This window comes from Pseudonaja textilis, chromosome Z (assembly GCF_049901715.1).
Source record: "Pseudonaja textilis isolate UNSWEBS1 chromosome Z, rPseTex1.2, whole genome shotgun sequence".
Lineage (NCBI taxonomy): Eukaryota > Metazoa > Chordata > Lepidosauria > Squamata > Elapidae > Pseudonaja > Pseudonaja textilis.
Window position 1 is genome coordinate 112,990,693 of NC_142008.1, and position 12,602 is coordinate 113,003,294.

General features: G+C 36.2%; 1 protein-coding gene across 1 annotated transcript; it reads right to left on the reverse strand.

Annotated features, from left to right (window-relative positions):
* Window positions 1-1,761: 1,761 nt before the first annotated feature.
* On the reverse strand, window positions 1,762-10,874 carry LOC148124282 (vomeronasal type-2 receptor 116-like). The gene is made up of 5 exons (XM_087917259.1): window positions 10,837-10,874; window positions 6,009-6,294; window positions 3,109-3,336; window positions 2,497-2,623; window positions 1,762-2,408 (listed from the first exon to the last, which is right to left on the reverse strand). Exons 1-5 carry the CDS (start codon window positions 10,872-10,874, stop codon window positions 1,762-1,764), a joined length of 1,326 nt encoding a protein of 441 aa, XP_087773385.1.
* Between the last annotated feature and the right edge of the window lie 1,728 nt (window positions 10,875-12,602).

Genomic DNA, 12,602 nt, shown 5'->3' on the forward strand with positions numbered 1-12,602 from the left:
GGGGAAGTTCTCCAACATGTACATATAAATAATATCAGACAAACATAAAGATTTCTTAAAACTTTCCCTTTATGAGCTGATGTTTATCATTCAGTTCAGGTCTCATTACAATGATAAAACACTTGGAAGAAAGATACACATTAATAATCCAGCACTGGAAGAGATCATGGAGAAGATCTCCACTGCCAATGTATATTTTCCCCTTGTGCTTAAATAGGTTGGAATAAAGCACAGCCAAACACTGCAGAAGACCAACATGCTGAAGGTGACGGATTTTTTTTTGTACGGATTTCTGTAATTTTTTAAGGGTAACATGTCGTGATAACAGGGCTTTGCAGCGCTGCATTTTAAGTCGTCGTAGCCAAGGGGGTGGATGGTTCAATAAATCCAGCCACACGTCTATATATGGTCCCTGTTCTGGGTAACCTAACATTGGGTGGAAGACCCTACGATGTACTTGCACAGCAGTAGAAATATCAAGTGTACCCACCGGGGGCCACCCAATCCCAAGGGTGGGCCATTCAATCTCGCAAAATTTTCGCAATTTCTGCCTATCCCATTTGCACCCATATTCCTGAGATTGGTAAGCCTCCTTGAAATGCTTCATCATAACCTCCAGAGGGGTTACCTCTTTACTTTGTCTACCACCCATAATCCTCCCACATAAACAGACAAGAGAGAGAGGAGAGGGAGTTGAAGAAGAGGGTAAGGGGTCCCACTTTCTTCAAACACAGCAGGAGATTTTTCACACGGACACCCACTCACTCACGCCCGACCCAGGGAGCCGGATATTCACGGTCTCTGATGGGAACTGCAGACGCCACTCGCTTTCTACTGACCCACGGTGCTGGAGGCTCACAGTCACCAATGGGAACTGCAGTAGGCTCTCTCTCTTTCCCAATCAGATTTGACAAGTCCACCGACTTTACCTGTTAAGAGAGGGTGATCAGTCCTCTCCTCCGTCCCTGCTTACAGGGAGGGATTATATTTCCCATCCAATACTTGCCTGCAGGCGTCTTCTCCTTTTTTTTTTCCACGGCTGGCCAGCCCCAGTCCTGTTCTTCTCACCTCTCACCAGTGGTTCTTGGGACCGTCGATCGCCGACAGCAGCAGTCAGCCGTCTGGGGAAGTCCCTCGGATTCAAGGGTCCGATGGTGCCTGGGAGGTTCCCACCAACTCACCGATCCACTGACTGTTGGGATGGACCACCCAGAGGGCCTCGGAGTCCCGGCGGAGTCGCCAGTAAAATGTTGCAGCAATCACATTTTCAATGCAGAACAAGAGACCACGAGAGATGGAAGAATACAGGTTTATTTGCGCAAAGCGTTCAGAGCATTAACGTGACAAATTCTGAACCCCCCCCCCCATATGCTGGGGTTAGTTCCTTTATACCTTATGATGATTCCAGCCCAAGCCTGGGCGTTCATCTATGACCTATTTACCAAATATGGATTTTATGCTTACAAAATACACAAAAACATATTTTTCCTGGGAACAGAACATAACAAAGAGGATGTGGAAAAGAAGACAGGATGTTTGTAAGTATATGTTATCTTTTACCGTTATCTTACACCTTCAGATGTTCTTCCATGACCTTTCCTTGTTTGCAGCTTCCTTGTTCTCAACTTTAGGTACATCGTTACTTCCTCTAAATATATTTCTTAACTATTCAGCGTAATACAGACATAGCTGCTTTCTGTCCTTATGACTTATATATCAGATAGTTATAATATAGATAGTTATAGTATGCCCAGGATCTAGCTAACTTATATAAAATGGATCCCTTTTCCGGTCCTTCTTCACCATAAAGCCCAACACACAGTAGAACATGACTGAGTCTTCATTGCACTCCAGGATGACTTCTTCAGACATTGAAAGCACATCAAAATCTGGATACGGTGGGGATGTTATCAGCTGCACAGCACAAAAACTTAATTGAACAAGGGAACAGGATAGTAGAATGAAACTGACCATCCTTCCCCCCACCCATTTCCTCAATCTGGAACCAGGTTTGGTGGCCATGAATTGTAGAACCACAACAAAGGTTTTTGCTAATACACAAGAAACTGCCACAGAAAAGATGAGGCCAAAAGCTGGTTGTCGAAGGAGACACACAATCGTATTGGGCCTCCCAACAAATAGAAAGACACAAAGGAAGGAGATGAGAAGAGAAACTAGAAGTGTATAAGTGAGATTCCGGTTGTTGGCTTTGACGATGGGAGTGTCTTTGTGTTTCATGAAGATTGTGATTACCCAAGTTGTCATTAAAGAAAAGCAAAGAGAAAGAACAGTCAGACTGATCCCCAAGGGTTCTTCATAGGACAAAAATGTGATCCGCTTTGGAATGCATGTATTTTTTGTGGGATTTGGATATTGATCTTCTGGACATGGAGAGCAGTCATCTATGTCTGAAAAAGAATGCAGGTGAATTAATTAATAGGAATTATACTGTTGTGTCATCATGGTTTAGTCCCATTATATTTGGGGATTTCCTACCCTTCTCCTTTGATATTTTCCCCTCTGGACATACATGGCAATCATAGCAACAAAACAACTGCCCTTCTTTCTTGACCTTGCTGTGTCCTGTCTCACAAGGATCATTACACAAAGATAGAGGTAATGCCTGTCAATAAAAAATATTTTAAGATACAGAGAAGAAAGGATGTAATAAGAGAGTTACTGCAGAATTAACAGATTAAAAATATAGATTACATAATTTTAGATGCAATTTTTGAGAAATAATAAATTAAATATTTACAATTATTGTATTTAAGGCCTGTGATAAACATCATCACCACTCTTGAAAGACAATTTCTGTGCTGGTTAGTTAAAGTTGGTTTTCTCAACTTCTGAATTTTGAAGTCAGCAGACTAATGAAATCTAACAGCATTTACTTCAAAACCATAAAAATCATTTTTCATAATTAATAAAGGACCCAAAAATGATACAGTATTCAATAGCAATTGCTAAAAAAAGTAAATAAATCTTACTGGTATCTTTCCTTTTCCAGGAAATTTCTACCTATATTGGTTAAAGATGATGCTCTGGGACTTCCATCAATAACAATATTTAAATGAAGGCAAACAAATATAGATTCAAAACGCTAACCTGATTAAAACCTACTGGCCATGTGATGGAATCTATAGAAATATTGAAGAACTTGTCTGCTGGACCTTTGGGATCTATCACTCCAACTTTGACCCTAAGAAATGACTGGTTCGGGAATGTGATCCAGTTGATAATATCAAATCCACCAATGAATTCTCCATTTTCATCAAAGGAGATCTTTTCACCAACACTATTGTTGAATCTGATACTTCTCAGAAAAAAATGAAGCTGAAGCATAGAGACAATCAGAGAGGAACAAATCAAGGGAGAGAGAAATAATTCATATATTCAAAACATACAAATTAATGTTTCTGAAAACCAAGAAAATATAAACACTTATTTTAGTTGTAGGCCAGTATCAAAGAAATAACATGACAATCATTCTAACAAAGAGGTAGAGATTATATATCAGATTACTGAAATAAAATTAATATAAAATTGCAAAATAAAGAAGCAGCAAAAAAATAAAATTAAGCTCTGCAGTTTAATTGAGAAAGCTACTTAAGCCAGATCACTTCTAATAAATATATAATAAATACTAGGATGTATAAAACTACCACATAATTGTGCTAATTTTACTCAGTAGCAAGATGATACCCAAAATACTACAAACTAGGCGTTAGCAGTAAGTGAAGAGACAACTTTCAGCAGTACAAATTGTGTTTTGAAGAGTAGATTTGAACTGTAGATCAAATTGCCAACATTTGCTGGATTATGGAAAAATCAAGGGAGTTACAGAAAAAAACATCTACTTTTATTTCATTGACTATGCTAAAGCCTTTGATTATGTGCATCACAACAATCTGTGGTGAGTTCGTAAACAGTTGGGAGTACCCAACCACCATTAGAAAGCTAAATCAGCTCTGTGTGATTCAGCTTGGCTCCTCACAGACTTCCTGCCAGCAAAGGCTGGAAGAGGGGGGATGAAAGAAGCTGTGTGTGTATGTGATGGGAAATCAGAAAAGGGAATGACAGGTGATAAAGACCAGAGCAGCCAGATCCTGTTTGTACCAACATCCCAAGGCCAAACAACCTGAGAAAAAGCAGATTACCCCCAAACATCTCAGTTTTCTCAAAACATCTTGGTGAGCTTTGGTTGGCTGGAAACAGACTGATCATGGAGGTGGGGAAATAATGAATTATCGATGAACCTTGTTAGAGTGGGAGAATTCAGAGCTGAGGTGACATTACTGCAACCAACAAGTTTAGTAGAAGAATTCTTTGCTTTAACCAAATGGAGTTGAGGGTCTTTCTTTTCTAAAGGATCAGATTGGGGCAGGCCTTACACCTTAATGTGGGCCAAGAAGGAACAGTTAGAACCGGATATGGAAAAACTGATTGGTTTAAAATATGGTAATAAGTACAACAAGGTTATATATTATTACCTTGCTTATTTAAATTATATGCAAAGTACATCATGTGAAATGCCTGGCTGGATGAATCAAAGCCAGAATTAGTATTGCTGAGAGAAATATCAACAACCTTGGATATGCAGACAATATCACTCTCGTGGCAGAAATTGAAGAGGATCTAAAGGGTCTCGTGGTGAGTTCAAAAAAAAGAGTGCAAAAGTTGGCTTGAGTTTAATGGGCTAATGTGTTGATGTTATTATAGATTTATTATTGTAGTATTTGTTTTTGAAATAGTAGAATGTACTAAGCAGAATCAGATTGGGATCTAGGTGCTATTTTAAATGTCAATTTAGGGGAATGATAGAAAGGCATCATACTCTGATCAGCAATTTCAGGAGAAATTTTCTTTTTTCATTATTGAGAATGAGACAAATGTTTAATTGGAAAAGAATGGACAAAAGATATAAATATATTGATGTAATGCAAGATGAAATATATAAAATAGAATTAAGAAGAGTGAAAAGCGGGGAGGAGTTATATAGAAGATATAGAATGTTAAATAAGATAGGTAATGGTATACAAGAAGAGCATGAATTTAATTGAAGTCCATACAAAAAGAGGTAATCTGGGGCCAAGCTACTTTCTAAAAAGAAGTTTTATGTTTTTGTGTTTTTTGTGTGTATGTTTGATTGAGAATTAATAAAATCTCGGAGGAATGTCAGATGAGAATAATTGTAAACAAGTCAGAGGGAAATATAAATATGATGACTTAATAGTAGATAAATATAGAAAAGAAAAGTAATTGAATAAGAGTAAAGAGAAATAATGAGAAATTTGTTAAAAGAAATTTATGTGTTTATATGGAAATGGGGTAAATTAGAAGTATGCGATATAAAATAATGTTTTACCTGCCTTGTAAAGATTTATAATGGAAAGAGGTTTTATGTTCTTAATGTTTAATGATGTTTTGTTTGTCTTTAAAATTAATAAAATTTGTTTCAAAAAAAATAAAAAATAAAATACAATAATAGCTGCAGGAGGCTCTTACGTTGGTGTGATTCATTCAGAAACATTTGTTGGAAGAAAACAGCTTGAGTTTCTTTATCCATCACTGGAGCAGGGCCATATGTCAACTACAGAAAGATAAATATATGCAATTCCAAAGGTCTATGTGAGCCTTTGAGAATGTGAATATTCATTTCGGTCTTTGAGTGTGCTTTAGCTAACGAAATGCTAGTTGTGTTTATTTAGCAATATCATGCAAGATATCACTCTTAAAGTATCAGTAGATACATTTTCCTGGAAGTAGTGTCATTGTGACTATTTCAAATCTGAACCATAGTTCAATGTCTAGAATTGGAGAATGTTTTGCTGTGTCAAATATCCCCACTGTATTCAGAATGGCAATTATTCATGCTGTTATGATGATTCTATCAAGCAGAAAATAATATCCAGGAATTTGAAATTGTCTCCTTTTTACTGCAAGAAGCATACAATTGTCTGGGGAGGTATGGCAAAATGGTAATGAATAACTTCAGCACATCTTACCTGAGGAATTTTGTAGATGCCCAATACAGTTGCCATGTGAAGAGAGATGTCAGGTGTACCAATGACTGCAGCCAAGGTATTTGGAACCCCACACTTGTAGTTAGGGATGAATATACCTTGAGTGAAAGGCAGCAACATTGAGGCAAAGTAAGTCCAGTCTGGACTAAAATGGCTGTTAAAAATGTTGAAGCCCAGCATGACATTGGGTAGAATCTGGGAGTTTTCATTAGTTTGTTTTACAGTAAACACCAAGACCAGGATATGCTGATAATTCTGAAAAAATATTCTGTAGAAAAAAACCCCAAAAATGAAATAATAAAGCTCTCCGTCTTAATATGGCACTTACAATCTTTAAGTACAACATATTTTGGGGAATATGTTTGAACACAATATTTTTATTATTCATCTCAGATCCTGAAAAATGCAAAGCAAAATACCAACACATTTACACCCCTTGAAGAACTTGAGTTATTTGTAATAAAAAAACAAATGCTAGATTGAAATTGGAAGCATTATTTCTTAATTTGTGGGAAAAATACAGTATCCACCCCCAGTTTTAAGTATGGCTTATATCCAGAGGGAAATTTCTAAATTCATGTACCAGAAATATCAAATATCAAACGTTATTGTGGGAAATATGTGCCCCACCTCGCTAATATCTTAGTGGTAGTTACATCTTCATAAATTATATATTTCTTTATATTTATAGATACTTAGATGGGATTTGTTATAAATGTAGATTTGGTCCCTCTTTCAGTTTTACATGGAAACTGAAATAAAATAATAACTTCACATAAAACAAATCTAGCATCCTGTTTAAGTTGTTTGTTTTTTAAGCTTTTGTCATTATAGGATAATATTTCAAGCACCATGTGATAGAATAGAATAATAACTTTTACTGTCACTTTGACAATAAAGTGATATACATTGAAATGAAATTTCATTGCACATTTGAAAAGGTCACCACCTCCAATATGAACTACATAAATATGACAGAATAAATAAATACAAAATTATGCATATACCCATATATATTATATGAGAGAAACAATGCAGTCTAATTCAGATGCATACATGTACATGGCAAGAAAAACGAACCTTGCAAGTTTTCCAGATGGGTGGCATCGAGAACAAAGCTGTCACAGAATCTGGTACTCCTGCTAGAAATTCTTTGAAACCTCTTCCCAGAGGGGAGCAACAGAAACAGACTGTAAAGTGGGTGTTTGGAGTCTCTAACAATGCCTTGATTTCCTTTTTAAAAAAAATAGATTTTATTGAATTTACAGTTTAAAAACACATCAACGGTACATTTACAAAATAGTAAGAAAACCACTTAAGGGAAAGAAAGAAAACACCTGGCCTAACACACCGGATAAGGGCTGGTTGTGGGGAAGAGAAAAGATATAGAGGGAGAGGGGGAAGGGAGGGAGGGAGAATAGGGTAAAAGTACAATTAAAAGCGAACAATATCTTTTTGTGACAGTCTGTAAGGATCATTTCTCTTCATCATATCCAATCTACTCCTCTTTTCCATTATGTTTAAGTTACTTTATATCATTTACATAATTTGTCTCTGTGTAAGCCAGTTATACCATGAGTCCCAGTTGTCGTAAAATGTTGAGGACTCTTTGTTTTTTAACGCTATAGTTAGTTTATCCATTTCAGCACCCTCACACATTTTCTGAATAACCATTTGCTCTGAAGGTGTATGAGGTGATTTCCAACATTGAGCAAACGCTAGTCTAGCCGCAGTTAGAATATGGATTATTACATATTTTGTCTTTTTGGATAAATATCTATCAGAGATCCCTAACAGGAAGAACTCTGGTTTATAGTCTATTTGTTCTTTAGTTATCTCCTCCAACCATTTTCTGATTTTTTGCCAAAATTTTGGGTAGTTTTACAAGACCACCACGTGTGGAAAAATGTTCCTTCAGTGCTTTTGCATTTCCAACACCTTGAGCTCATGTTAGGGTTCATCTTCGCCAACCTCGAAGTGGGCAAGTGCCATCTATATAACATTTTATACATATTTTCTTTGTACGCCGGATTTCATAATCTTGATGTTTCTATTCCAGATCTTTTCCCATTCTGTTAATGTAATGCTTCTTCCAATATTCCTACTCCACATTATCATGTTCCCTTTCACTATCTCTTGCTCTAATTCTACCTCCAATAAATATTTATAAAATTTGGAGATATTCTTTTTATTTGATCCTAATAAGATTTTATCTAAATATTGTAATTTGCTATAGATTCCAAACTCTTTGATATCTTGTTTATATCTACTATGGATTTGTATATATAACCACTGGTCAATTTTAAATCTGTGCTCCTGTAAATCCTGTCGAGTTCTTAATTTTCCTAGAGGGTCTAACAAATCTTTATATTTAATCATTTTTGTTATATCCAAATTGTTGGGATGTACCATTGCCCCCATTGTTGAAAGCCAAATCGGAATTTTTAAATAGTGTTTTTTACATATTTTCTTTCCAGTTAGTTAGTAATGAATCTCTAATAAGGTGTCTATGGAAATACGACTGTCTAGTTTTCCCCACTTCCCATAAAAATGCGTGCCACCCTCTCTGAAGGTCATGCCACTTTCTGTATGGATTTTCTATCTGAGGCATTGCTGCCACCAAATGAAACAGAGATACAGTTTGTTAAAGCACTCTCAATTGTGCCTCTGTAAACAGTGAGCAGGACAGAAGGAGAAAGATGTGCTCTTCTCATCTGATGCAGGAAATGCAGAAGCTGGTTTGCACATCCAGAACTTGACAGTGAATTGTTGATGTACTTACAGAAGTCCATCATGAAATCCCGAGAAGGATGTTGACTGAAATCAATGGGTTTAGAAAATGTAAAAAATACAGAAATTATGCCAGCAATATTAATCTCTTCAAGTTGATGATGTGTGTGATGAATAGGAAGAGGCTCATCAGAGTCACATTGAATTCTATGAAGTTTAAACATTACTTGAGGCAATACTATCAACAGTACTTCCATGAATACTAACATCTTCCATGAGTGTTTTCTTTCTATATAAAAATGTCTCTGTCTGCTACAAGATCTTTGAAGTAGATCAGACTGACCTGTCTTTTTGAGATGTTTTTCAGGCAAAACTAGAGAGCGGAACAGACTATCAAATCCACTCACAGAGTTTTAGGGCTCCCAGTGGTGGGTTGAAATGGGAATAATAAATAACATCCTTCAAGGTCAGTTTCTCCTTTTTCCATGGAGTCCCATAGGATTTGCAAGAGACAAATTGGTTAATTCCATAATGATAGTGAGACATTTGTGAACATCTTCAAAATATGCAGGGCCTCCAGAGGAGGAATCCTTGAGACACAAGAGACAAGTAAAATCATTAAAAACTTACAGCAAAGTATAGGCATTGATATTGATTTTTTTCTATTCTGTTCTCCCATTACACTTCACTTAACTATTTTACTCTTCATTCTCTACTCTCCATTGCACTCCATTCCATTTCAATTACAGATAGATGATGATGTCCATCCATCATGTTCGAAGACATCTAACAGGTTGTGGGCTATGGTCACATGTCATGGCAGTTATTAGGTGAAATATGTCACCTAACACATAAGAAACATACATTAGGTGACATGTAAGCACAACATCATTTCATTCTCAGGTTTTGCACATTGCTGTTAAATCACATGGTGCTTGAAGTCTTTTCAAAAAGGAGCATCTTAAACAAGATGCTACATTTATTTTATGTGAAATTATATTTTATTTCAGTTTCTATGTAAAGTGGAAAATGGACCAAATCTTCATTTATAAAAAGATAGAGAGATAGAGGGATGTATGTCTTAATTTATGAAAATAGCACTAGTACTTAGATTTATTCAGCATTCTCTGAGCAGTTTACTACATCACCATATTTCCCAAAACAGTTTAGGTCCCCATTTTACTAACCTTGGAAGGATGGAAGTATGAGTCAACCTTGAGATGGTCAGGATCAAATTCCTGGCAGTGGACAGAGTTTGCCTGCAAAATTGCATTCCAATCACTGAGCCACTACTACTACTATGATTTTTTGGGTGGTAGGGATGGGAGTGGGTCATATATTTCCTCTGATAACTTGATAACTTTTCTCACTTGATATTTCTGGTATGTAAATTTAGCAATTCATCCATATTTAAAAACTGAGGTTGGATAATAGGTCTTTCCCCTCTCTCTCTTGTAATAAGTTTTTATACAAAATTCTAATTTCAATTGAACAGTATGTTGTCTGGGTACAAATCATTTTAGGAAATAACAATCACAGTATTTACAACAATATTCATTGCATTAATATCAAGTATATTAATAACCACAATAACCATACTATTTGTTTAACCAAGTTAACATATGTTTCTTATATCATTAATCCTTTCATATATTTCCCTGTTTATAGCTTCTGTTTATGTCAGCTAACCATTGATAAAATAAGTCCCAAATAAAAAATAAAAAAAAAATATTCAGTTTCTTCCTTTTCTTAAATTGTAAATGTTAGCTTATCCATTTCTGCACATTCTAATATTTTTCTAATAACATCTTCACCTGTTGAGATTTCTTCACTTTTTCATTGTGCAAATATTTTGCTTTGCATTTTCCAGGATCTTAGATGAATAATAAAAATACTGTACTGAAATACATTCCACAAAATGTGCTGCACTGAAAGATAGCAAGTGCCATAATAAGAAGCTAATAACTCTTATGATTTATTTTTATTTTTTTGTTTTTCAGGATAGTTTTTCAGTATTACCAGCATATTCTGGTCTTAGTGTTTACTGTAAAACAGATTAATGAAAATCCCCAGATTTTACCCAATGTCACACTGGGCTTCCACATTTTTAACAGCCATTTTAGTCCAGGCTGGACTTACTTTGCCTCAATGTTGCTGCCATTCACTCAGGGTATATTCATCTCTAATTAAAAGTGTGGGATCCCAAAAACTTTGGCTGCAATCATTGGGGGACCTGACATAGCTCTTCACATGGCAACTGTATTGTGCATCTACAAAGTTCCTCAGGTAAGATATATTGAAGATATATATTATCATTCTGCCATAACTACCCAGATATTTGTATGCTGTTATCTGTAAAAAAAAGAGAGAGAGAGAGAGAGAGGTGGGGAGGAGAGGGAGAAAGAGAGAGAAAACACTGAGATTTCCAGTTATTGTTTTTTGCTTGATAGGGTCACCACAGCCGGATGAATAATTGTATTTGTTATAATTATATAATAATTGTATTTGTTATAATTGTATTCATCACTCGTTATAATGAGGGGCTCTGTAACATAGTAAGAACTGAAAGGTGATCTTTAAGGATAGTTCACAGATGATGGTCTCAGAAAGAGCAAGCTCCTGGGTAACTTGGATGTTTTTTAGATGTAAGGACTTTTTGTAGAAGATAGCAACACCACCTCCTCTACAGATTTCATGATCTGATCGGTAAACATGATAGTCTCTTACTGTGGTAATGGAGTCCGGGAGAGATGTGTTGAGCCATGTTTCACAGAAAAATATAATGTCAAATTTAGCCATATTTAGTAAGAGGAGAAATTCGGGTATTTTATTTACAAGGCTTCTTGCATTGAGTAGCTTGCATTTAAGGCCAGTTGTGGTTGGAATAGAGGTAGTTAGGGGCTTGCATGCCTAGTTTTGAGTGATGTTGGATTGGATGGGGTGGGGTTGGATGCAGAGTTGGGGTTGTGTGACTTTCTTTTGATGCAATCAGCTTGGTAGTCATTGTATAGATCCTTTTCTCCGTTGTCTAGATGGTTTTTGAGTTCTTTGTGGAGTTCACGGAAGCAGATTCTTTGCAGTATGGATAAGCCTGGTCTTGAACGAATTATACTGTTTCATATTGGCATATAATGCAGTTCAATACTAATTTATGAAGACTGCATTGGGAAACAGTCCAGTGACAGTGTGCTAAGCATACAGCAGAGTGAAGATTTGTTAACTAGCCACAGAAAAGAGGGGGGAAAACAGATTTCATAAGGGCTCAAGCCATTACTCTCTTTAAGTAACATTCTAAGTACATTAAGTCCTCAATTTATGACTGCAATTGAGTACAGACTTATGGTCATAAGTCATGATGGTCATTTCACAGATCACTGGAAGTTTCCAGGAAAAAAAACCCTTAAATGATGCTTGCATGACTGTGAGATGCTGCAAGAACCCATAAATGTGGGGTGATTGCTGAGCATTCAAAATGTGATCATGTGACCATGGGAGGGATGAGCTGGCTATCAGGAGTTAAGTAGCCCTCGAGATGTCCATTGTATGTTTGAACTGACACTAAGGAACTGTAACTTGAGAAGTAGTTGTAGGTGCCAATGGTCAATGAAGAAAGCAGATAGTTTTTGCCACAATTTTTCAATCCAGTAATCCTTTCAGATCTATGAAAACAGCACTGAGAGCACCTTCAGGAGGTTTAATGTACTTTGCAGATAGTTGGTGCATTTGGATGTCTAGTGGAATGTATTTGAATGTATTAGAATTATTATTGTGCCAGAGATTTCATTGGTCTTTGATACTAAGGAGAAAACAAATTGCCAGCTGGAAAATCTTTTAAATTTACCCCAT